This window comes from Epinephelus lanceolatus, chromosome 16, assembly GCF_041903045.1.
Source record: "Epinephelus lanceolatus isolate andai-2023 chromosome 16, ASM4190304v1, whole genome shotgun sequence".
Taxonomy (NCBI): domain Eukaryota; kingdom Metazoa; phylum Chordata; class Actinopteri; order Perciformes; family Serranidae; genus Epinephelus; species Epinephelus lanceolatus.
Genome location: NC_135749.1, coordinates 20,321,224 through 20,346,531, shown reverse-complemented (window position 1 = coordinate 20,346,531; position 25,308 = coordinate 20,321,224). Strand labels below are relative to the sequence as shown.

Sequence of the window (25,308 nt, the reverse complement as noted above, 5' to 3'; positions counted from 1 at the left end):
TTAAATAGTTAAAGATGTGAGCAGTCTCCCAAAATGTAAAACTATAAGAGGAGATTACACAATACATGTATTTAAATCTGAATTTTATCAGGCTATCTTCTTATGGTTGGTGAAGAAAGTGACAATATTTTCTCCAAACGAATCTGTTTAACAAATGGCATCTGTCTGCTGCAGCCTACATTGAATCAGAGCTTGGCATTGCTTGTGTAAATCTCACTCACATCATCTTTAATTAGCATTAGTAATGCTTTATCTGTACTTTGCCTGAAAACAAACCAGATGGTTTCAAATGTGTGTGCAGCACCATTGCAATGTTCGATTGTTGGGCGTGGGGGGGGGGGTTTGGCGGAGAAGCAGAGCAGAAAGGGCTGGAATCTGCCATGCCGATGATCTAATGGCTGTTGTTTCATCTCAGAGCAAGCAGGCACTGACAGTTCAGGGAAAAGGTGATTTATAGACCACAGTCACTGTCATGGCGTGTCGAAACTGGCTCACGGGAGATCTGAACAAACAGGGGCAGGAAGAAAGAAAGAGAAAAAAGAAGGAGAGGAGAAACTAAGCAAAGCATTTCAAGGGAGAACTGGAAATTGTTTAGAGGAAAATGGCTGCAGTACTCCAGATTTGTTGCTTTCTTTCATCACTGATCTATTCTGAGAGCAGCTACCATTTGGTCTTTCTCAGTCACACACATTACACTCGTAGTGGCCTAATGAAGCTGAGCCAGAGGTAAAATGCACTGTCTATGTGACCCATTTAAAAAGGCTATTAGCATAATATGAGTTCAAGTAATTGCAAATTACTTGGAAACATATGTGAAAGCCCTCAGGACAGTCAAAAGTTTAGGAAAAGGTCATTTATCTTAATTTATCTTTTTATAAAGAATCCAAAGCAGTGATACAAAGTCACATTTAAAATGTCTGCATTTGTAGCGACCGGCATGATGAGCAGAATGTGCTGGCTGTTTTGTTTTCCCCAACCGGAAGAGTCGTGGAAGCTGAGAAGGTGGATTTGTACGACACACGAGCTATTAGGAGCCCCGGAGCTATTGTGCCATATGGCAGACCATTCCATGTGGGTTAGCGGAGGGTGGGGCCACGGGTGGGGAGGTGTTAGGTAGGCTTTTACATGTCTGGTCAAGAAGGCTGCGGTTTAAATTATGGCTAATGCATGGTGTTTGTAGCAACACCAATCTGTGCAGTAGTAACGATACAAAACATGCACCCTGCAGAGTTGCTCACCTCAAAAATGAGACGATTGATTTGAGGAGTTTATCATTTAAAGGTTAACTTCACTATTTTTTAACCTGACTCCTGTTTTTCCATTCTTGTGTCTAAGTGATGAATGGAAATTTTTTTGAAATTGCAGTTTGGAGCGAGAGGGCTGCAGCTGCCTCGGGGGGGTCGGGGCATATTCAGCGTCAGTGTATGTCCACTAAAAGTTCTTGTTTTGCCACTGACAGGCTCAGGTTGTTATTATAAGTGTCTGGCAACATTATAGTAGGATTGCTACAGGGGTAGACCAGAAACAGCTGCGAAGTCGCCATCGCCAAAGCCACTGGACTCCTTATGAACAAATGAGTCCAGAGTTGGTGATTGTTGGAACAGTGAAAAGACGAAATAAGACAGCTTTTGTGAGTTTTATTTTGTCGCTGTCATCTTTGCTTCAAGTGTGTTTTACAATGCTTTTGGCAATAGCAATTTCAGGGCTGTTTCTGGTTAAACAAAAGGGGTCTTACTCTTTCATGAAAAGGTCTGTCTCTGTACGGATCCTTTCCATAATGTTCTCAGACACGTATGATAATCTGAGCCTCTCAGTGGCAAAAACAAGCACTTCAGTGTACATGCATAGGGTGTGCATATTGCCCCAAGTTGCATTGCAGCTTCTGCAGTTTTGCGGGTGCCGGCCGCAGCCCTGTCGCTCATTACTGGACCCATTTCAACAATTGCTGTATCCATTAGTCACTTAAACACAAACATAGACAAGGTTAGAAAATATTGAAGTTACCCTCAAACTAACTTTTTATAATTTGGATGACAATGTAGATCTCAAATGATTTATCTGGTGGGTGTGCAGAATTGTATGAGAAGCTCTATTAGCTCGGTAGTTGTCTTGAGGCTGAGAGTCGACTGTTGGTCTGTGCCAGTTTGCCTCAGTGTGCGTCATCCACAGAGTAGTCCAAAGAGAGTGTCAGGTCCTATGAAACCACAGCCACGACTATCCCAGAGACGGGAAAAAAGAGCAAGAATGAAGAGGACGGGGGAGAGCAGAGAGAGACAGAGATTGCCTGACATACTAAGCATTACCATAATTGGCTTTTCTACATGATAGGACAGAGGAAATAATAATGTCATTTTATTTACAGCCTTCTCTCTGCTGAAACACACACACACTCATGCACGCCGTACAGGTCAATGACACACACTGATCAGGCCTGTCCAAAACCATCAGAGGTGAGTGGCAGGGAATGGAGGGGCCGGTGACAAAGCGAAACGGGAGAGAGAAATAAGACTGCCACGGCAGAGCTCCCATTTTGAAGGGCGACTAAACGGTGTGAGGGAGCCTCGCTGGCCGCCCCGCTCCGAATGCAGCGCTCGGCCATGCAGGGTAAATCAGCAGGGTGAAAGCTGGCGGAATTGGACATTAGCACTGCAAATGAGAGCCAGGATTGCCCTCTTCTCTGAGACAACATGAATAAATGAAGAAGGTTTAGAGGGGAAAGTGTGTGTTTTGTGTGTGTGTGGATAGGTAAAAGTGAGAGGGGGGTAAAACATAAAAAAAAAAGAGATGTGTTGATTGTGCCAGTGCCATGTTATACTCAAACTATCTCACATTTGGCTCGTGTTATCTCCAAGAACTGGTCACCAACAAAGTGTTGCTGGATTTTTCACTGTAATAAAAACATATTATAATATTTTGTGCAATTGGGCAGTCAAAGGCGTACTTAATGTAACTTTAAACCGGAAATGAATTAAGAAGTCAGTGTTTTTATATTTCTTTCCATTGTTTGGCATAGTTCTAATGGTTATGTGTGTACAGGCTAAGTTAGGGCTGGACATTGTTAGAAATGTTAGATAATATTAGATACTATTGGGGATTAATATTATTATTATTATTATTAGTAGTAGTAGTAGTAGTAGTATATTTGTTTTTACTCTTTTGATACCATACTTCAAGGAATATAAACTTTTTTTGGTGACAAAAATCCCTTTTTTAAATTTTAAATTGATTGAAATGTTACAGCAGCCATACACAAACTTTGCTTAAATAAAGTTCAGTCACAACTTGGCAAAATTATGATTTAAATCATTGAATATCCCATTAGATAATAAAAAAAGATCCAGACATTTAACGCCAACTTTTGGTTCTTATTGCTATGGACTCATTTTAGTCTGTAATGCTGCCTTCAAATGTAAATTGTGAGCTTATGGTTAACAACAAGGGAAGCTGTGTACACGCTTTGCTTGGCATTCAAGTGGTTAAGTTAGGAGAGCACCGCTGTTATGTAACAGCAACATGGACACTAGTGTTGGCGTCTAGAAGCCACCTAGGCTAACAATTTAGCAAGCTAGCAAGCGGGCAACAACATGCATGAAATGCATAATGACAATATAGTATATACAAAGACAAACAACCCTATACCATTAAAAAAACAACAATTTATTATCTGACCATACAGCGAAATGTTAACTTCCATGGGCTCTGCCATTTCTGAAAATGTCAGTGAACAATTTGTAGCTCATAAAATCTCAAAAAAGAAGTGTGGGGGGCGTTCATATGGACACTTCTCATGAACATGGTGAACACGACCCCATTTGAAGGCAGCATAAGAACAAGTCATGAGGTTTGATATCAAGGCCTAGTCCATGCATGTATACACGTTTGATTAACGTGCATGTCTTACATGATTTTTTGGTAGCAAGGATGTCATTTTCTCAGCTCAGTCGCGTTTGTTCTTTTACATTTATATAAAAGCTGTGTGTGTGTTTGTGTGTGGACCTCACACAGCTTCCTGCCTTCAGGGAGGGATGTACTTTGGGGAAGAGGTGTGTATGTATGTGTGTGTGTGTGTGTGTGTGTGTGTGTGTGTGTGTGTGTGTGTGTGTGTGTGAGACTGGGGGGATGTCCTACTGTGGTGTCACCTGTCTGCAGCAGGAAATCCTGGACTCTGGGCACAACAATAGTGACAGGCTCCTCTCCAGACGCAGATGGCTTCGCTTTCCCCCCGCCAGCCACATTGCATCCCTGCATGCACCTGACACACTGTGACACTTGACACACGCGCGCACGCGCACACACAAGTGATCAGCCACACCTATCTTACAAACTCACACACACGGCAGAAATTTCACTACTTTCTCTCTCCTCATATCTCGTACTTAGTTTGTTGGATGCTGTTTAACTTGTTTCCCTGTCATGTTTTTTTTTCCCTGTGAGATATGCGCGCACACACACACTCATACACACACCTCTTGTTCGCTGGCCTAAACACATCTTTTCTCCTCTCTTTTCAAAACTTCCCCTCTTTTCCCTATCCTCCCTGACAGCACAAAGTGGGCTTACGTTTTTGACTGACAACCACAACAGACACCTTCCCCCCACTCCTCCCCTCCACCCCCGTTTTAATCCCCTCCCTATCCCTCCCTCCCTCCCTCTCCTCTTCCTCTTTTGTTCTGAGTGACGCTCGAAAGCCGCCGTGTCAGCATCTTTTCCATCTCTGATTGCCTTATTAGCCGGCGGTGGCACCCGCAGCTTTTCTGACACAGATGGTGAAGGAGGAGGCTCGAGCAGGGGGGTGAAAAAAAAAAATGGCTGACTTGTGTTTGTTGTTGTTACTTTCCCCTCCCACCTCTTCTCCAGCTTGTTTGTGTGGACACTGACACCTCAGGCTGACACTGACACACTCCTGACACTGATGCCTGTCAAGGCAACATACGGAGGATGGCAGGGAAAGACTAGAATTTAGTGTTAGTGTGCTTTCCATGTGTGAATGTGTGTGTGTGTTTGTACCGCTGTCAGGTTTCTCTCACTTTGTCAGCTAAGCTGCTTTGTCTTTAACTACTCTCACCACATTGACTTTGAATAGGTTCAGTTTTGCATTTATTTCAATACAGTGGGCTGCATCTTGATAGGGAGGACGAGACAGGTTGAAAGAAAGCTGTGCAGCTGCATTGGCAAAAGGTTAAAATCTTCTAATTTAGTGACTAACTCAAGCGAATGAGTTCAGTGTGGCCTGTGCGTAATTACAAGCTTACAGTTAAAAGCAAAACTAGCACAGGAATAGTTTAATTAAGAAGTGGAAGGCTATACATTTGAGCATGCACATTTGCTTTCTCACACACACACACTTTCACACACATACAAGGCTGAGAGTTGCAGCTGTTGGACCTCCAGCTTTTCCCAGGCAGCAGTAACTGGCACCTCACAAACATCAGGTATTATGTCCATTCCGATTATGGGATAGAGAGCTACATGCTGTTTGAAGCTGACAGCACATCTGCCTCCTCACTGGAGACTGATTCTGGCACCTCCGACAAGCATCTTACGAGGAATGGATTGGGGGGAGCTGCCTTAGCATATTTAACCCTCTATTTTTCCCCTCTCCCGCCTCTCTGTAATATTTCTCTCTTAATCTGCTTCCAGGATCATACTGCATGTAAACCTTTTCATTTTTCTACCATTGTAGAGACTTATTCCTATTTATTTCTTACATTTTGACCCTGTTCATGTTGAGTTTAAAAGGAATTATAATGACAGTTTTATCATTAAAAAAATTATTTGTGAAAATTGTCAACAGTTACAGAGAGTGGGCAGCCATTTTCCATTGATACAATAAATCTCTCTCTCTCTCTCTTCTTTTAAAATGGCACACTTGAAGCTGTGAGTACTCTGGGAGCATAGGCAGTAACAACACGGCTTGTCATGTCCACTGGCCGTTTCCTAGCATCACGCTGTGAGGACTTCCACAGCCGATGCCAAGTTGACTTCAGCCAACCATGGCTTGGCAAGGCTGATGCAGCTGGCATTTTCCTCCACTATCTCTTACTTGTGAATCCATAGTATGTGTGGCATGTTGGATGAATAGAGCAAATTAAAGTCAGAAACAGATCTGTGGTCGCTATACGACAGCAAAATAGACAATGAATTTGTCTGCACAGAGTATATGACTGTAGGCTGCTCTGGCATTTCAATTTGCTGATAAGGAAAAATGTCTTATATTTGATGAATACACTGAAATGTTTGCACATATGCTGTAAATTCATCTTATCAATTCATTGTTACCACTCAGTATATGATATGAAGGAAATGTGAAACTGAGTCTTATTAGAACAATCACTGAGACTTGTTTTACTCTTTCCGTCTCGTTATTTTTTCTATTGCAAAGAAAAAAAGTCTTATTTCTATTGAGAAGTAACAGATCTCACCACATGATTAATAAGTATCATCTTCACTGAGGATTTGTTCTCTGTATAATTTGAAATGTTGCTTGTTTTTAGTTTTTAAACTAGGCAGAAACATCTCTGTGTTCTCATCTCTGCTCTCTACCCTTGCTGAGCTGTAGTGTTCAATAGCTTCATTAGGCAGCACAGTGAAGAGGACGATCTGTCATTGTCAAGATATGGATGTTTGCCACTTTATTATTGCAAAACCGTGTCCTCTGCTGGGACAATTGACAAAAATCTCTTTAGGATTATTGCACATAGCACCTCCATATAGTAAGGCTGGCAGATGCATAATTGGTGTCATTCTCATGTATCAAAAATATGTGGATAAACAATATCTAATGCCACTTTTCCATTCTTCTGTGTTTTCCAGCTTATGGACCTGAGGATGAATTTAAAGGGGACAAGATTGATGAAGAGGAACATCTGCAAGATGACGGTCTTTCCCTGGATGGTCAAGATACAGACTATCTTTTCAATGATGACGACGATGCAGGAGATCGTTTTAGCTGCCAAAACTCTCCACTCAGCAATGGCACCAACCCAGATGCTGGGTATGCCTCTCCACTCAGCACCACCAGTGATCATCTGGTGGACCTTAAGACCACGTCGTCCTTCAGTGATCAGGAAAAGGTAGAGGAGAAGCTAGGGGAGAGCACGGAGTCCATCAATGGCCTATCGCTACACGACAGTCTGGCAAAAATGAAATCTGTCTATGCAAACCTGATCTCGGATGCCTCGTGGTCCAGCATTGCTCTGGACATGCTTAAAAGCAAACAAGGGAACAATTACGCAGCTAGCAATGACAATGGGAGCAATCACAAAGGGAGCAATGGGTTCTTGAACAGTCAAAGCCCAGGCAGCATCCATCTGAAGAGCAGATGTAGCACTAGCAATGCCTCAGCCACTACTAACGTTACCATCAGCAGTTCCACCACTAGAGCAGTGTCAAGCAACAGCAACAGTGGCACCAGTGTAAGCTCTGGCAGCACAGGAGGATTAGCCTATGACTGGCACCAGGCAGCATTGGCCAAAACCTTACAGCATACCCCATTCCAGCTCCTCCCTGAGCCGAGTCTTTTTAGCACCGTGCAGCTTTACAGGCAAAACAATAAGCTCTATGGCCCTGTGTTTACGGGTGCCAGCAAGTTCAGGTGCAAGGACTGCAGTGCTGCGTATGACACTTTGGTTGGCCTGACGGTGCACATGAACGAGACGGGCCACTACCGTGACGACAATAAAGATACAGAGGATGATCGAAGCAAGAGATGGTCCAAGCCACGTAAGCGTTCTCTGCTAGAGATGGAAGGCAAAGAAGATGCCCAGAAAGTTCTGAAATGCATGTACTGTGGTCACTCTTTCGAATCTTTGCAAGACCTCAGTGTTCATATGATCAAAACAAAACACTATCAGAAAGTGCCTCTAAAAGAACCAATGCCAGCCCTCACCTCAAAGCTGGTACCCCCAACCAAAAAAAGAGCATTTCAAGACTTGATGTCCCCAAGCTCGCCAGAGTCTGTCTCATCGGGCATACTTCTAGGAGACTCTCCCAAAGACCAAAAAGTGGCCAATCCTTATGTCACTCCAAATAATCGGTACGGTTACCAAAATGGTGCCAGTTATACTTGGCAGTTTGAGGCACGCAAGGCACAAATTCTCAAATGCATGGAATGTGGCAGTTCACATGACACCTTGCAACAACTGACAGCCCATATGATGGTCACAGGGCACTTTCTTAAAGTAACAAATTCAGCCTCTAAAAAGGGCAAGCAGTTAGTTTTTGATCCTGTCATTGAGGAGAAATTTCAGTCCATTCCTTTGCCACCAACGACCACACGACTCCCAGCACCCAATGGGAAGTCGCAGCCTGACTCCCCATTGCAGCCCGCAAGCCCTGAGGAGAGAAACAAAGAGAGGAAAGATGAAGATGCAGAGGAGGAGAAAATCGAAGCCATCGAACCGGAGAAAAAAATAAAAGAGGAGAAAGAAGATCCTCCTGAAAAAGCTGATAAACCTAAAAAGGCAAGATCTTACCAATATCTGAGAGAAGAAGACTTGGAAGAGGCACCTAAAGGTGGTTTGGACATCCTAAAGTCTTTAGAGAATACAGTTTCAAGTGCAATCAGCAAGGCCCAAACAGGCACACCAACCTGGGGTGGATACCCCAGCATTCATGCCGCTTATCAGCTCCATGGATCCTTGAAGTCTACATTGCCGCCATGTACACAAGTTCAACCTTTATTCAGCAGCAACAGTTTGAAGGCACTGTCCTCTGATTTGGGCACTCTGATCCATTCACCACATAGCCCCTCTCCACCTCCGAGTCACAAGAGCAATGTGCTGGCCATGGAGGAGCTAGTTGAGAAAGTGACAGGGAAAACTTCAGTAAAGAGTGAAAAAGAAGAAAAAGCTGTTCAGAGTAAGTGCAGGTCTGCAAAGTCTCCATTGCCAAATCCTAAAGACAAACAGGTTTCACCCAATCCAGAAAACAGCTCAAGGGCAGTGAAGACTACCATAGTAGAGGACCAGACTGAGTCCAGAGGCAAAGAAGGAGAGCAGACAGAGAGCAAAGCAGAGGCACAAATAAAAAGTGAAATTGATTCACCAAAAAAGCCTGTAAGCAATGGCTGCAATAACCTGAGCATCATCACTGATCACTCCCCTGAACAACCACTTGTCAACCCTCTCAGTGCTTTGCAGTCTATCATGAACAACCACTTGGGGAAAGCTGCAAAAGTGACTACCCCCTTTGTAGACCCCTTTGCGATGCTTTATAAGATCAACAGCAGCTCTGCTCAGATTAAGTCAGCAGAGCCAGTGAGCCAGTACTACGATGATGATGATCAACCCATGGACTTGACAAAATCCAAAAACACCAACGGAAGTACACCTAAGGGTACTTCTACACCAAACAACAATGCCAGCATAAACAGTAAACCAGCTTTCAAAGATTTCTCACAGTCTTCTTCTCCGCCTTTACGGGAGAATGCTTTGATGGATATTTCAGACATGGTGAAAAACCTGACGGGCCGTTTGACACCAAAGTCCACGACACCGTCTTCCATCTCTGAGAAATCAGACATCGACGGCTGTACTTTTGAGGACAGCTTGGAGGAGCTGTCTCCCATCCAGAGACGGAAGGGTCGACAGTCGAACTGGAACCCCCAGCACCTCCTAATTCTCCAAGCCCAGTTTGTTTCTAGTCTTCGGGAGACTCCTGAGGGAAAGTTTGTGATCAGTGACTTGGGACCCCAGGAACGGGTCCACATCTGTAAATTTACTGGTCTCTCTATGACTACTATCTCACATTGGCTGGCCAATGTAAAATACCAGTTAAAGCGGACAGGGGGCACAAAGTTCCTAAAAAATATTGACTCCGGCCAGCCTCTGTTTTTGTGCAGTGACTGTGCTTCCCAGTTTAGGACTCCCTCCTCCTACATTCACCATTTGGAGTCCCACCTTGGGTTTACCCTGAAGGACCTCTCTAAGCTTTCCATAGATTTAATAGAGCAGCAAGCAGTCAGCAGAATAGAGGACAAGACTTTCAGTTCCTCTGGACTCACAGACGAAGACACTGGCTCAATATATCAGTGCAAACTGTGTAATCGGACATTTGTGAGCAAACATGCAATCAAATTGCACCTTTGCAAAACACACGGAAAGTCACCAGAGGACCATCTGATCTTTGTAAAAGAGTTGGAAAAGTTTGACAAACAATGAAGACAAAGCTGATAGCATGACAGATTACTGTTGCACTATAACTCTAAGCTACAATCTGTCCTAACAGATAGTGCCACAACTGTATTGAGCATTGTTGCGATATTGTAATGAAAACATGGTAGCTTTAATACCACATACTGTAATTATTCAGTTATCCATAAATGACAGGACCTTGCACTGCAGAGGCTCAAAGCTACATTGTAAAGGTTGAATTTTTGGTGACATAAACGTACCAAATTGGTGCAGCAGCCATGGCACTATAGTCACTGACTGATTGTTGCTTTCCTAATGCACTGCATCTTATCTGAGCCTTGGGGAAAAGTCCATCTGTTGTTTTAAAACTGGACCACGCTCTTACTTTGATCACTGATTTTAAATGATTTTTTTCAAGATGAATATATTTCAACACAACTTGCATATTATTTATGAGACAGTTTGTGCATGTTTTTATGTAAAACAGTGAGCATATTATGTCTAATGAAATTTCAACCATGATGAAAATTGATAACCCTGTTTAAAAAAAAAAAAAACAGCAGGTATAGCTGTTTATATGAAGGTATATGGTTATAAAAGTGAGAGGTGATGTTCTAAAATTATTAAGATGATTTCAGCACTTTAAGGAAGTGTAAACTGATAAAGAAGTGTGACGGTAAAAGTGACAACACATCACCCTCTTTGGGTTTTATTCCCTTGATCAACTTGGAAATTCTGAGGGACTAACTATAATATTGTTTTGTATTTGCCATTAAATCAGAAATTCTTACAAAATGTTTAGAATATTTGTTTCTCTAGTAAAATATCATTTCCTGGTTGTTTCAACATGTACAGTATTTGCGTTAGTTGGCTACCAATTTTATTGTGAAACTACAGTTGTAAAGTTAATGAAGTTTAAAAGTCATTGTATGAATAATCAGCAAGTATGTATATATGTATGTCAGCATATCTTGCTCTTTACAGTTCAACATTATTTGTACTGTGTGCATTTTTATAATGTTATTTTCTAGACAAATATGGGGGAAATGTATAAAACTACAGAATATTGTTGGACCACAATGTCCTTTTTCAGTGAAAAGTCGGTCCTTCAATGTGGTTTACATAAAATGACAGAATTTTACTGGCATCTGCTCTGATGCATGGTCCTGTACGTAACATTGAACAAATGAAATTCTCACCCAATGATAGATTTCCAGGTTTTATCATCAACCCAGTTATTCAGAATGGCATTCTTTTATCCTCAGTTGTAAAATAAACTCCATGTCCTGGATTAAACTGTGGTGTTGTTTGAGTGATTTTGGGCAGAGTGTGAAATTCAGACAGATGCAGCAAAGCCTGAACCTGAAACACAATATCATACTGCGAACTCTTGCCAATAGTCATTTTCTTCTTCTCTCTCTCTCTTTTTTCAGTGATTATTTCAAGGGAAGCAGGGACCAGGTCCTCCTTTCTATTTAAAATATGTGCATGTACCCCCCCCCCCCCCCCCCAACAAAAAAAAAAAATCAGGAAATTAAATGTTTGATCCGCAAAATGTTCTGGCAGAGGACCCCTTACCCCCTGTTTTGTGTATATCTGCCCCTGTGTTTAAAGAAAACCTATACCCTTGCTTTATGCTCCACACCAATATCATCATCTACTTGTATTTCATATACCAACAGGGGCCTAACTCTACCTGGCAGTCATTAAACTGAATCCTGACCCCGGTATGCTTTGAGTAAGGGATAGTTTAGCATTGCAGTCACAGATATTGACATAGCACAAATTGCAGAAATTCCCTCTGAACTTCACTCACCAACTTTGTCACTGTGCGGAAGGATATGTGCATGTACTCGTGGACAAGAGGTTTGTGCTTGGGACAGCGCAAGATGTAAACATTAATGGCGTCCTCCTCAGCTGAGCTGTAACGTTAGCTAGCTCAATGCTGCTACATGAGCTAGCAGTAGATGCAAGCTGCTTTCTGCGCAGTGACAAGGTCAAGGTCTATTGATTATTTTGAGTAACCAGGTCATGATTTCCAGAAAGAGACACTGCTATTGAGTTTTTCAAATCTGTTTTTTTGCCAGTTTGAGCACCACAAATGGAGTGCTATCTAGTTCCATTATATTTGACACAAGGCAGAGACAGGCATCTTTACTGCCGATATCTCAAACACATAGCAACTCACACAAAAACAGTCTAGAGGTAAGAGGATAAAATATGTATTTTTCATTTGGGGCTGATCTGTCCTTTTAAGTGGTCACCATACTTTGGATAAAGCAGGCCCTTACTGTAAATTGCACTGAAATATCAGAACATCTACAGCATTATCAGGATCATAAATACAATCCAGTGTGACAGTCTGGATTTTGACGGCATTCTGACAGCCACAGTACTACAGCTTTACGCAGACAAATAGCTCGTCTGATTTTTTCTGGATGTGTGTATAAAATGAACTCTTCCAGGAGGACTGGGGGCTTACATGGGTTTCTAGTTTGAACAACTCGGAGCACTTTTGGAGAGGAACACTATAGGTTCAAATCCGGCATTCACCCCCTCCCATTTTTTAGGCAGGATTCATTGTGATGCTCCAACAGAGCCACCTTCTTGGCTGGCTTCACTGAGACAAACGTAGCGACAGCCACATCAAATCCCCTAAATTTTTTGTCCTCAAAGGGGGCTTGCTTCAGATCACTCTGGACCATTTCCAGGTCCCACTAAAGGAGCAGCAGCTTTCCCACTGTGAGCCACAGCTCCTCTTAATCTGAGCAACCTCCATACGAACAGTTTGAAACAGTGTCCCTGCAACAGGTTTCAAAGATCCTCCCTACCCCTGCAGGGTGGTGATCTCCAACGCTGACATGGCTACAAGCTCAGTCTCCCCAGGTGCCTCACAGAGCTTAAGACCCTTGGGTGAGGATGATAGCAGCTCCTTCAGCACTGGCCTACCTCATTACTTTTTAAGGGATACCAGGAGGCTGAACGGGAAGCAGACTGCAGGGGTTGAGTCTACTGCTGTGCCACTGAATCAAAGCTGAAGAGAGAGGGAGGGAGGTGAGGAGGCCAGCTCAGAGCTCCAAAGAATGATCCACATCCACCGGCTGACAGATACAATTAACAACATTAATTATTAATATGAACAATTTAAACCCATCACCAAAATCTGACAGAAATCCATTTATTTGTGACAATTCTTATTTAAGTAAGTAAATTTCAGTTGAAATTTACAAGACCATCAACTTTACAGTATATATACTGTATATAACATATATATAATATGCATAATTAAATGATGTTGCATGTTTTTAAAATCTAATATCCCTTATATTATTATTATTATACCTTAAAGATCAATGGCTTGCACCTTACACATACAAACTTAACTTAACCATTAAATGAAGCAAAAGGGTGCAGTTTTATGGGAGATTATGTGCTGGACTATTTCTTGTTGAGACCCAGTGACTTGCTTCTTTTGACCATGATGTTGCCGGGCAGGCTTGGAATAGTTTGGCACGTAACACCCTGTAAAACCGCATCTTATTGTCTTTACATCTCAGTTTTTGTGTAGATTAAACAAAAAAGATTTGTGTTAATTAAGTTTTAGAGGTGCTAGAAGATGGGTTTTGTTACTTTTGGACAGAGCCAGGCTAGCTGTTTCTCCATATCTAGTCTCGCCAGCAGATAATCAGAGATCTCCGCCTTCTGATAGTCTGGGGACACTCCTTTCTAAAGTGTGTTTAACACACCGGCGAAAACGGCCGGCAACAAAGCAACGCCTCTTGCATTTTTGAAAAGGACACGCCGTCCCAGAAATGTGTGCTCCCCCTTTTCTCGTCCGCAAGGACACAAACACACAGAGAGTTTGAAAATGGATGCAGAGAGATTTAACTCCGTTTTATCAAACGTGTGCTCAATCCACAAGATTGTGGAAATGAAGGACTTACAGTGACTTGAGCCATTTTGTACCGCTACACGTGTTTCTAGTCGGACTATGTTTACGAGCACAAGAGTTCAGCGAGCTACCGAAGGACCGCCCTGCGGATTTACTATTGGTTCTGCAACATAGGGAGTTTTTTTAAACTCTGAAATTGTATCCACCCATCTAAACACAAAATCAGGGAGAAAGACATCAGTCTTTAGTTAAGCAAAGCATCTAAAGCCTGACTTGTGAGTCTACTCCATATCTAGTCTTTATGCTAAGCTAAGCTAGCTAGAGTGTTATTGATCTTCTAATATAAAGGCCCTGAAACACCAAGCTGAAGGTCGGCATTTGGTCAGTGTTGGGCCAACGGTATGCATCTGTTGCCCTAGTGTTTTTCAGCGTGTCCTACACTGTTGGCCTTAGTTGGCGCTTGTCACCTGTTTTTTGGCCTATTCAGCATGTTGAATCTGTGTCGGAGCCGACAGAGCCCATCAGTGAGAGAAGTTACTCTGATTGGCAGTTCAGCTCAGAGCATGAGAATAGAAATTGAAGTGAGGAAAGGAAATAAAGGCTAAAGGGTGTGATATAGAAACAGACTTGTTGTATTAGGTAAGGCTATGCGCTTAGCCATTGAACTCTTTAGCAAAAACAGTTTGTAACTGTGTTAAAGTTCGCTAGCGCACAGAATGTCTTAAATCCATCCTGTCGGTCTTTCGGTTTCAATTTTTTAATGACAAATACAGACTACCACCACATGCTGGTATGGAGGATTATTTCCTTTCATGCAGGCGCAGAACATACATGCTAGTTGGTCTCTGGCTGTAGCCTTTGCGTTGTGTTCAAGTGCAACTTTCTGGCCTAGACACAGGCTACTTGAAACAATGCATCAGTCGGCCTCACTGCTGCTAGTTCTTTGATGTCTGTTTGGTATGTCTGGGTCTTTAGAGGTGCTAAGCTAAGCTAACCAGCTGCTAGCTGTCGCTTCATTCTTACCTTACAGACATAAGTATCTAACTCTTGGAAAGAAAGCTACAAAGCCTGTTCCCAAAATGTTGAACCACTCCTTTAGCTGCTACAGAACAACCTCTTTGGTGGCACGTTTCCGTCTTGAAGTTGATTCTGTAAAGGCGCAGTAATGTAGCAGAAGAAAGGCAACTTTGCAAAGTTAATGTAGCCAATATTGCTTGCTACATTAATAAATAAGCAAACTGTTTCCATTTTCACTTTTAAATCTGTGGGCAATGCAGAAGGTCTGGCTCCGCTGGCTGTTAGGATGACGGTCAAAAATAGTCTGTAGCATACAGTTTACCCCTGCTGAGTGAAAACCCAGCATGAATTTTCTAATGCAGCCTGGTCGTTTGTGTGCACAACTTTGAACGTCTTTTGCATATTTCTTCTGCTACATGGCACCTCGTTAGTACGACACATTTTCATATTGCGTTAAATGAATGTGAGGTTTTTCAAATTCAGACGCCATGATGAGCCCCAAATCAGTGAATGTGTATGAGCAATTTCAAATAGAGACATAATCCCTTTTAGAGGAAAAAAAAGTGAATAAAACATTGTCATAAAAAAACAGGATTTGACTTTATGGTTTAACATAGAGCTAAGCTTTATAGTTCAGCTAGTGAGACACCTGATAAAAGAGGCCATGGCATGTCTCCACTGAAGGTATTTAAGTCGACATGCTCCCACCCCACGCAGCTCTTGAACAGTAGCCTGAGGCATTTTCTCCCAAGAAACAATAGAGTTCCAGTGCCTCGCAGCGTGCTCTGTGTGGCAGGGAAACATAAGAAGCAGCAGTGAGAAATACAGAGAAGCATCCCGTACAATAGAAGCCACATATGATAGACCTCAGCGAGCAGGAGCATAATGTACAGAGAGTTCACTAATGTGTCCAACAACAAGGACGACTGATCAACAGAAACACATAATAAGCAGGATATGCAATGATTTGAAAGGACCTTTAACTTCTTTCTCATTAATAATAGTCTTTATGAAGAAACTATGAAGTTTAGAGAGCTTCATACAGTCAGAAAAGAGCATGATCCACGTTTAACTTTATTTTCAATTTTAAAAAAAGTGCTGTCGATAAGGTTGGGTATTGTTTAAAAATTAGGATACCAATATCCTTAAACGGTGCTACACTGTGGCCATACTTAAGAACGTTTTGGTGTATCTCGGCATGCTGAACTGCCAACTCTGTCAAGTACACTACGCTCCACTTCACCGAAACCATACAAATTTTACAGGAGAAGCAAACACAGCCATTGTTTGACTGGATAAGTTCTAATACCACTTGGTATTGGGCTATTTTGATAGCCTGCCCTCGCCATCAGGCTTGAATTTTGCAGTGACGACATTCAATTTGGCAGATAATATAAATTTATTAATTTGAATTTGTCAGAACAAAATTGATATGTTCCATTTTACCAAACAAGTAGCGGAGTCAATTGGAGGGCAAGTGTTTAGGATTCCAACTCGTTCTCATCACAACTGATCAAATACCGCCGCCTGTGTCAGTTTTGGATGTTTAGGAATTGCAGATCAATTTACGCTTTTGACATGGGTCCCATCTTTTCACTCTTCGGTTTTTAAAGGACACATACAGTATTTGCTCATAACATGCATACAGCTTTTTCAAAAATAAACTTAAACTTTGTAGTTTAGGCGACAAAAGCATGTGGTCAGGTTTCAAAAATTCATTTAAAATTCACACGGGAAAAGAACAGCAGGTTCCTGTGTGAAAGTCTGGAGTTTGTTTGACCCATCTACCTCTCCTATCACCCTCCCTATACAGATATTCTCACTCTTTTGATTAGCGTTGTTGCTAGCTGCATTACAAACTGCCGTTACCCAGTGTGTATCCACTGCGAGGGTGCCTCTGCATGTCCATCCCCGACACAGAAGTCCACTGACCAAGCAGTGGTATTTGACAAGCTGGGTTGTTGCTTGCTGCCCGTAAAACTAATGCGCCCGCTGGATATCATTTTGCCGTGAAAAGTACCTTTGTGCATTGTTGTCTGACCCTGACATCACTGACAAAGCAGTGGTATTTGACGAGTTGAGAATATGAACGGGCTGAGGATTTAGTGACATCTGGTGGTGCAACCAACTGAAACTTCTTCCATGTGCCAACTGTATAGAAGAACTACGGTGGCTGATGTGAAAACGCAAATAATCAGATCTAGAGTCAGTGTTTGGTTTGTCTGTTCTGGACTACTGTAGAAACAACATGGTGGACTCCGTGGAAGAGGATCCGCTCCATATGTAGACATAAACAGCTCATTCAAAGGAAACGAAAAAACAGTTGTTTTTAGTTTCAGGTGTTTATACACTAATTAAAACATATCTATGAATATTATATTCCATTTCTCTATATTTCCCTGAATCCAAAAAATACAATAGTTTGTTTCAACATCATAAATCAATACCCAAAGTCCGTTTTGACTGTTGGTTAGACGATAATCATTTGGCCTAGGTTGTGTTTGATTGGGATTTCTGTACATTTTTTTGTAAGTAATCCATTTACAGAGTAATTAAAATCATTTATTGATTGATCACTATTGAGGTGGAATCATTAGTTGCAACCTTGATTTTAAATGACAGCTTTTTCTGCCTTTGTACTCAAGCACAAAAAGAAGTAACTTAAAGACTTGTGAATTCAGTGTTTGAATATGCGCACAGATGACAGCATTACATACATGATCTAATATAGCTGCTTTTGTAGATTAACTAAATCAAGGATCATTCAGTCAATACATGTATTGTGATGCTGTTTCATGCATGGTCTCTAAAACAAGCCGTCTTTGTCTTGTCACAACAGATACAAAAGCTTCACGTATGACTTTGTCAGGCAGTCGATGTTTTGTTTGTTCTCTTGCAAGTCTCGTTTGCTTTAAAGCAAACACAAAATAAATTGGCTCCATGTCATCACCATTACCAGGTGAGCAGAGGCTCACAAGACAGCAGCACAAATCTGATGTTAAACAAAAGGGTGTTTATGACAAGAGGCGTCGCGATGCAGCCTGTTATCCATTTATAATAATCAAAATGGAAAGCCTCATGTCGCAGTAAGCTGTTCTGCTTCTGAGCAGTAACATCTGTACATCCATGAAGCATTACGTGTCAGTGAGATGCACACGACGGTGCGGGCAGTGTTTGAATCCTTGTGACATGCATATCATGTGTACTCATGCCGACAGCAAGGATTTGGTGAATTAACCTCGTGCTCTCCTGTCCCCCCCTCACTGCTTTCTGGACAACCTTCTGTTGATCACAGCTCTGTACGACAAGACCTCGCTTTCAAAACATGTGTGCTCTCTAGAGGGAAGAATATCTAGAAAAACAGCACAGTGGAAAACATGCTGCTGAACAAAATCCTCTCATGTATGCTGTTTCAGAGAGGAGAAACCATTCTGGTTCATTTTAGGCCTATAAAAAAGTGTAGGTGTTATTTTTGAAGTAAGGTCATGGGAAACAGCAATAAATGATTGCGTTTCTTAGGCAAGAATTAACCTTGACTCAAACCTTTATACATATATAATTTAGTAACCATGCAGAGAAGTTCTTACTCTTAAGCTACCGATGGCCCCAAAAGACAAGACGAGACTACAAAGTTAAGTCACTGCTCTCCTAAAGCTCATTGCTGAGTGTAGTAATTGAAAGCAACCCATATGAGCTTATTAACAAAATAATCTACTTTGAGTGTCATTTACTTGGATTATGACAGTTGGACACTAAGATGACTCTGTTAACAGAGATTTTAGTGAGTAAATCAAACTGAAACACTAAAATGTATAGAAATGCTACCACTTTCTAATAAGGTGGGCTTTATAAAAATGAAGGCTATATAAGTTGTAGCCAGTGGTTTTAATTAGCCCGGTCACCAGAATAAAATGTTGGCATTGTATGTTTTTGCTATCCACATTAGTAGTATGTATGACATGAGTCAGATATGACTTGAGTTTCTAATTGTAGGAGGAGGGGATGGTGTGTGGCGTGACACCTAGGCAAGATGGCTGCCAACTACCAGCAGACCACTGTCTGACACCAATAAAACCGGGTATTTTTTAAAGGCTCATCACAACAGGGCGTCAGTGGCTTAGTGGTGAGAGCAAGCGCTCCATGTAGAAAGACTCCGTCGTTGCCCCCCCCCCCCCCCCCCCCCCCCCCTTTCACACTTAACTGTCCTATCAATTAAAGGCAAAAAAAAAACAAAACTTTAATAAAATAAAAAAAAAAGACTTATCACAACATTTCCAGTTGTGTTTGTAGCGACCGCACCAGGTATTTTAAGCCCGAACACGATGTTTCCTAATCCTGACCAAGTTGTTTTTGTGCCTAAACCTAACCACACATTAACCAACCAACCAGATAAATCTAAAAATGGAAATATAAAGAAACATAAAGTTTTAAGTTATCCTCTCAATATGAAACATACAAATGTAACATATCCATGGTTTGCAGAAACAGACAATGCCAACCACTTGCCAATGCCTCTATTGATTAAGTTCATTTAATAATGGCTAACAAATTATTTTCTAATGCTTATCATTCATTCATTCATTCATTCATTCATTCATTCATTCATTTATCCATTCACATTATTTATATTCCCCATTCATAAGAGAACCCTTTGGTTGCCAGGTTGTGAAAATTCCCTTGGATTTTTTTTTTCCTTCCATATTTGCCAATAACGTTGTTCTAAATGTTGGTAATCAATCAATAAATGCGGGATACAGTATGTTCTGGCGAAATGGATTTTGATCCAGATCCTCTTAGACTCTTTTCTTTGACATCCATTTAGTTAACCAGATTTTTCACAACCCAAAAGTTGTTGTCATCATTGACATGTCCATTTAAACAGCGTTAGTACATGATTAATTGTTAATACTGCCATTACCTGCAATTTATAATCATGTTGTAATGAGTGCCAAGTTCAAAAAAGTGGTACAAAGCTTGAGAAAGAGAGGAGGGACATCACAGTTTCCCAGAGCCCAAGATGACACCTTCAGATGTCCTGTTTTGTCTGACCAACAGCCCAAAACTCAAAGCTATTCAATTTACAAGAATATAAAACAGAAGAGGGTAGCCATGTATCTCATTTATCCTGGAATCCGCATGACACAATGAGACAGAGAGAGAGAGAGAGAGAGAGAGAGAGAGAGAGAGAGAGAGAGAGAGAGAGAGATGCAGGTAATGACAGTAGCTTACAACAACATTATTGAAAGTAATAATATTATGTGTTATGTGTATAATGTTCTGTGGATTGACTTATTGATTACTCAACTAATTGTTAGCAGTAGTTCATATTATAAACTGGCTCAAACATGATTAAAATGCAAAAGAAATCACCAGCCAGATTCCACTGAATCAGCATTTATCCTCCCAACATTTGAATGATTTTATTATCAATGTCCAGTGTTCTTACTTTTAATGGATTCTTTCCTCAGAATAGTCTGATGGTCAAGCTAAACGTTAAAGAGTATTCAGATGTTGTGGACTGTTCATATTTTTTGATGGCACGAATGAATCACCTCGTCTCAAATGATGACTCTACCTTTAAGGTGCGTGAAGTTTTAAGGCATCAATCAGAGGTGAACTCACTTGTTTCACACATAACAAATAAATGTTCCTGATGTGGCAGACTCATTTCTTTCTGCTGCAGCCGTTCTGACAGCAAAACAATATAGCACCTTAAATTTTTGTAAAAACATTAAACCTTGATGCTGGATCTGATGCGAAGCTGAAGGTTTAAAATCACCCGAGACATCTCATCATGGACAGAGAGTTCAATCCGATCGCTTGTTGACACGTTTGTCCCCGCTGAGATCTGCAGGCAGTCAAAACCATCTTGTAAAGTGTTGTGTACCTGTCAGGAATGAGCCTTGTTTTGGAAGATACAGACGACATAATTCATCAGACCGAGGGAGAGGCTCTTGAAGAATGGAGAAGTGACAAAGTCGATTCTTTCGAGAATAATGACGGCTGCCAGCGTGCTGAATGGATGGAGTGTCTTTTAGGATCTATCAAAGCCTGTTTCCATTCTCGTAAAGCCCACAGGTGTTATGTGAAGTGCCGTCACTGTTGTGTCAAAGTACCTAAAATATTGAGACATTTATGAGACATTAAGTGTGATTTTTTTGTGGATACTATAATTTCACCATTGTATTATTTCATTTGTTCAATCAATTGAGTGGACCCACTGCAGAAAGGGTGCAAACAATAAGAAAGCACTTGAGAAAAGAGAAGTGGTGAAAGGAGCATTCAAATCATTTTTTCAAGTAAAAGTAGCAATACCAAACTATAAATATACTCATTACAAGTGAAAGTACAGGGTATAAGCAACAAAATGCACCAAAGAAAAGCAGCCGTTATGCAGAATGCCCCCTGTTAGCATTTAGCAAATTCATACTATTGGACCATTATTGATGAATTGGTTTATTAGCAGTACTTTAATGTTGTAACTTAGTTTGTAAGTGAAGCTGAGTTTAACTACTTCAGGTACTTTTGGGTAGATTGTACATTATATTTTATAAACTGATCATTATGTAAAATTCTAATTGAAAAGTAACAAGTAACTATAGCTGTAAAACAAATGTAGAGTTGAGTAGTAGGAAGTAGGATAAAAGCTATAGTAAATATATATTCTTGGAAATGATTGGCTGTCAGTCTGTCAACGATGACAACAAGTGCAGGAAGAGGATATCCAGGCTATGACTTTCTCTTCTTTGCTTTGGTTATTTATTTTCATATGGATGCAGATAGGTTAAAAAAAAACTAATATAAAGCTAAATGTTTGTCAGATGAAGACTGATGAGTCTTGAGATTGCATGACTGCCAAAAAGTTTGACTTCCAAGGTATAAAATGAATAGTTAAATACCATTACAAGTGCACCCGAGATTTACACCAGCCATTTTAGCCTCCGCTAACTTTAATGGTGATAAAATAATTTAATCTTGCTGCTCTTCTAGACTTTTGAAATGTTACCTGATCAAATGAATCAAATTCTGATAGTAAAATGAGTCTTTTCGCGGGGGTGGTTAGGCTAAAAAACATTATCCACAGGTTTACAGATGACTCCTCCACAATGTAGGTCTTTGTGAAAAAAGACTTTTGGGCCTTATGGCATTGTGATCGACCCAGAAGTTTTAATTCCATGGTTTGGCCACTATCATAGATGCAGTTCAAACTTTAAGGTTGGGAGTTCAAAGTTATAAATAAATCTAGAGGAAATGTAATGCGTACAACAGAGTCTTTGTTGCATGAAAATGAATAACCAGGATCCAAGCTGGTGCATTTTCATAACCCAACTAATCTGTCCATTGACTGAAGGAATATTGCGAGAGTTACCATAGAATCCGAATTCGAAAAAACTGCAAAACTCAACAGTAAACCAGATACAGATCTCTGGTGTTAGCGTCAGGGCTCGACATTAATGCCACCAAGTGTTGAGCAGAACTGATGACAAACATTGGACGAACTGGACAAGTTTGCGAACTGCATTTGGTCGATCTGTTTTTTCGTTCACAATGGTGGGAATTGTAACCCCGTACCCACAAACATTAGAGACTCGAGAAGTCTGCGTTAAAGTGTCAACACCAGTGATTGCCTTGTATACTGTCTGTCATATTGATTCTGTGCTGATGGACTTTAACGTACTGTGCTGTTTTATGTAGCGAAAAATTTATATTAATTGACTTTTATTTATTGTGCTGTTCTAGGTGCTGTGAGCTACTTGCTCTCTGTGTGTTTGTTTTTAATTCACCTGCCCGGGCATAACAGATGCAAATTAGCTGCTAGCTAAATCTGGTGCAACTGCTTTTAATTGTGTGCTGTTCCTGTAAAAATAAACAATAAAAAACTGATAAAAATAAAACTCTAGGGTTGACGATATAACACTAAGCAAACTGTGCTTGTGCTCAAACATGATTGGTCAGTACTACTTGGACTACAAACTGAATATAAACACTTCTCATACTTAAGTCTTGTCTTGTTACCAACAGATTCAGCATATACAGTATGTGCAGATATCTGTCTGTAGAAATTACTTTCCACTGCTAGAAGGAGACATTTCTTTAATGTTTTCCACAACAAGGATAAACAGATTTACTTTCCTGGTTTTAATTTTTAGGACCTCTTCATGACTGTAAAATCGATTTGATTCCATCTCCTTGTCATTAAATACTTTATACTTTTTTCAAATGAGCTAAAGCTTTAAAAGTGCTGCAATTAGCCATTTCTGAATCAGCAGGCTAAATCTGCAGAAAAGTAATGTTTTCTCAGGGGCAGCATGGTGTGTGTATGGGTTTAATGATGGACTGTACATGCTCCTATTGGAGTTTGGACGTGTGCTATTTAGGACCTAAGAAACGGTAAATAGGTTACACTCGTGGTGCTGTGGTTCCTCTCGCAAATTCCTCATTATTTTGAACTATTCCTGGTATTGGTTGCCAGGTTTGAATGTCAAATGTCGTATTTATTTCATCTTGAGCTGTGCGAGAAACCACTGTCATGTGGCTGGGTTTAGACCCTTGGACAGTGTGACGAGTCTCATTCACATTCTATCCAAACCTGACATCATTTGCATGAGAATAAGCCCAAACTCTGCAAACGTGACACGTCCCAGACAAGGGATCACAACTTGGCTGTCATATTAGGCCGGTAAATTCAGGTGACACGGATCCTGTGTCCTCATCTGGGCCAACCTGACAGTGGTTCATGTTCCCTGCTGTCTTTTTCTGAGGGGCTTTGTGAGGGGAGGGGGTTGCTTTTAATCAGCATGACGAACCCTGCCACCCCCTGTGCGCACACACACACATACACACTCTCACACTCACACACATATGTGAGAGTGGGCATATGCTGAGGGGCAGTGGGCTGGCCGTTGTGCCATCATTAGTCCAAGCCTACACGGCAAGCTTCTGACACATGTCGAAGGAGCTTCATTCGACCTACAGAAGGTGCATCCGCATTATGCAAAGGTAGCAGTGTCTTTATGTGCAGCACTACTGTCAGAGGCTTGAAGGAGGAACTGAGGAAGGAAGTGCAGGGGCCTGGGGGGAGAGAGAGAGAGAGAGAGAGAGAGAGAGGAGGGAGGAACAGACATAGAGAGAGAGGAGCTGAAAATCAATACGAGAAGTGGAGGAATCTGTTTTAAGTCATAATTATGTGCTGCAAAGTCGTACTTTTTAAATAAACTATAAAGTGGATAAGATCATTGTGCTTGTTTCTGATTCAAATAAATTATATATTCTTAAATCCAGTGAGACAAAAATGACACCTTATCTGAAGGTATTTTTTAAACAGAACATAAAATGATTCGTCCTTTTTGTCATAGATGTATTGTTTGATAGACAACAAGATGTTTGACTTGATATTAGACTGAGGTCTCTGTTTTTATGATGTTGCAGTGAGAGGCGTTTGTGGTGGCAAAGTGGCATTTTTTTTATCAAGACAAAAGCTTTTTTTTCCTCACCTGTGCCCTCTGGCATTTTGATGACTCACTCTGAATTGGACTGTGTTCAAGTTAGAGGCACAGTAGGACACGTGTCAGTGATGATCAAGTGCTGCAGTGCAGCAACATTAGTGTCACAGACTACATGACGCCTGCCTGCTCACAGAGTGAAGTGCACAGTGTTGTGTTTATCTGGTATTTTTGTGGCTTGTGTGTGGTACATGTACACACTGTGATCTGTTACCTTTGACACATACAGTTTCTCTCCAGCAGAAAAACAATGCCTTTTTAATTGTAATTTTATACATTTGTGACTGTTATGTTCATATTTACCCCTGTCAGAGTTGAATATTCACTTTCAGTTTTTATATCATATCCTGTAACCGGATACTGATTTACTATGATCAGAAAAACAGTGGTTCATTGCAGTGTCTTGAACTATGGACTGTACTTTGTACCCAGAACTGCAGTTCCTCTAATGGCCACATGAGGCTGGCGCCAAAAGGAAGGCAATCCCCATAGACACCCATGGTAAAATACCCAACTTTACAGCAGGAATAAACATGTTTACAGCCTGGTACAAAAAAAGTTTCTGTCTCTGTAGCTAATTTTCCCCTCCGTGACAACTGTACGGGGGTTGAATTTTTATGTAACTCACCTGTTTACATTTTATTAAGGCTTAAATTTACAAAGAATTAAAGGTCCAGTGTGAAGGATTTGGAGAAGAACATAATATTCTTAACGATGTTTTCAGAAGTGCATAATCAATAGAAACTAAGAATCACTGTGTTTT

General features: G+C 41.1%; 1 protein-coding gene across 1 annotated transcript in view; it reads left to right on the top strand.

Moving 5' to 3' along the window:
* Nucleotides 1–11,429, top strand: part of tshz1 (teashirt zinc finger homeobox 1) — a 35,251-nt gene extending 23,822 nt beyond the window's left edge. The window contains exon 3 of the mRNA XM_033637703.2: nucleotides 6,814–11,429. Within this exon, the coding sequence (XP_033493594.2) occupies nucleotides 6,814–10,160 (3,347 nt within the window). The 3' untranslated portion in view covers nucleotides 10,161–11,429. The remainder of the gene's footprint in view (nucleotides 1–6,813) is intronic.
* The last annotated feature ends 13,879 nt before the right edge of the window (nucleotides 11,430–25,308 follow it).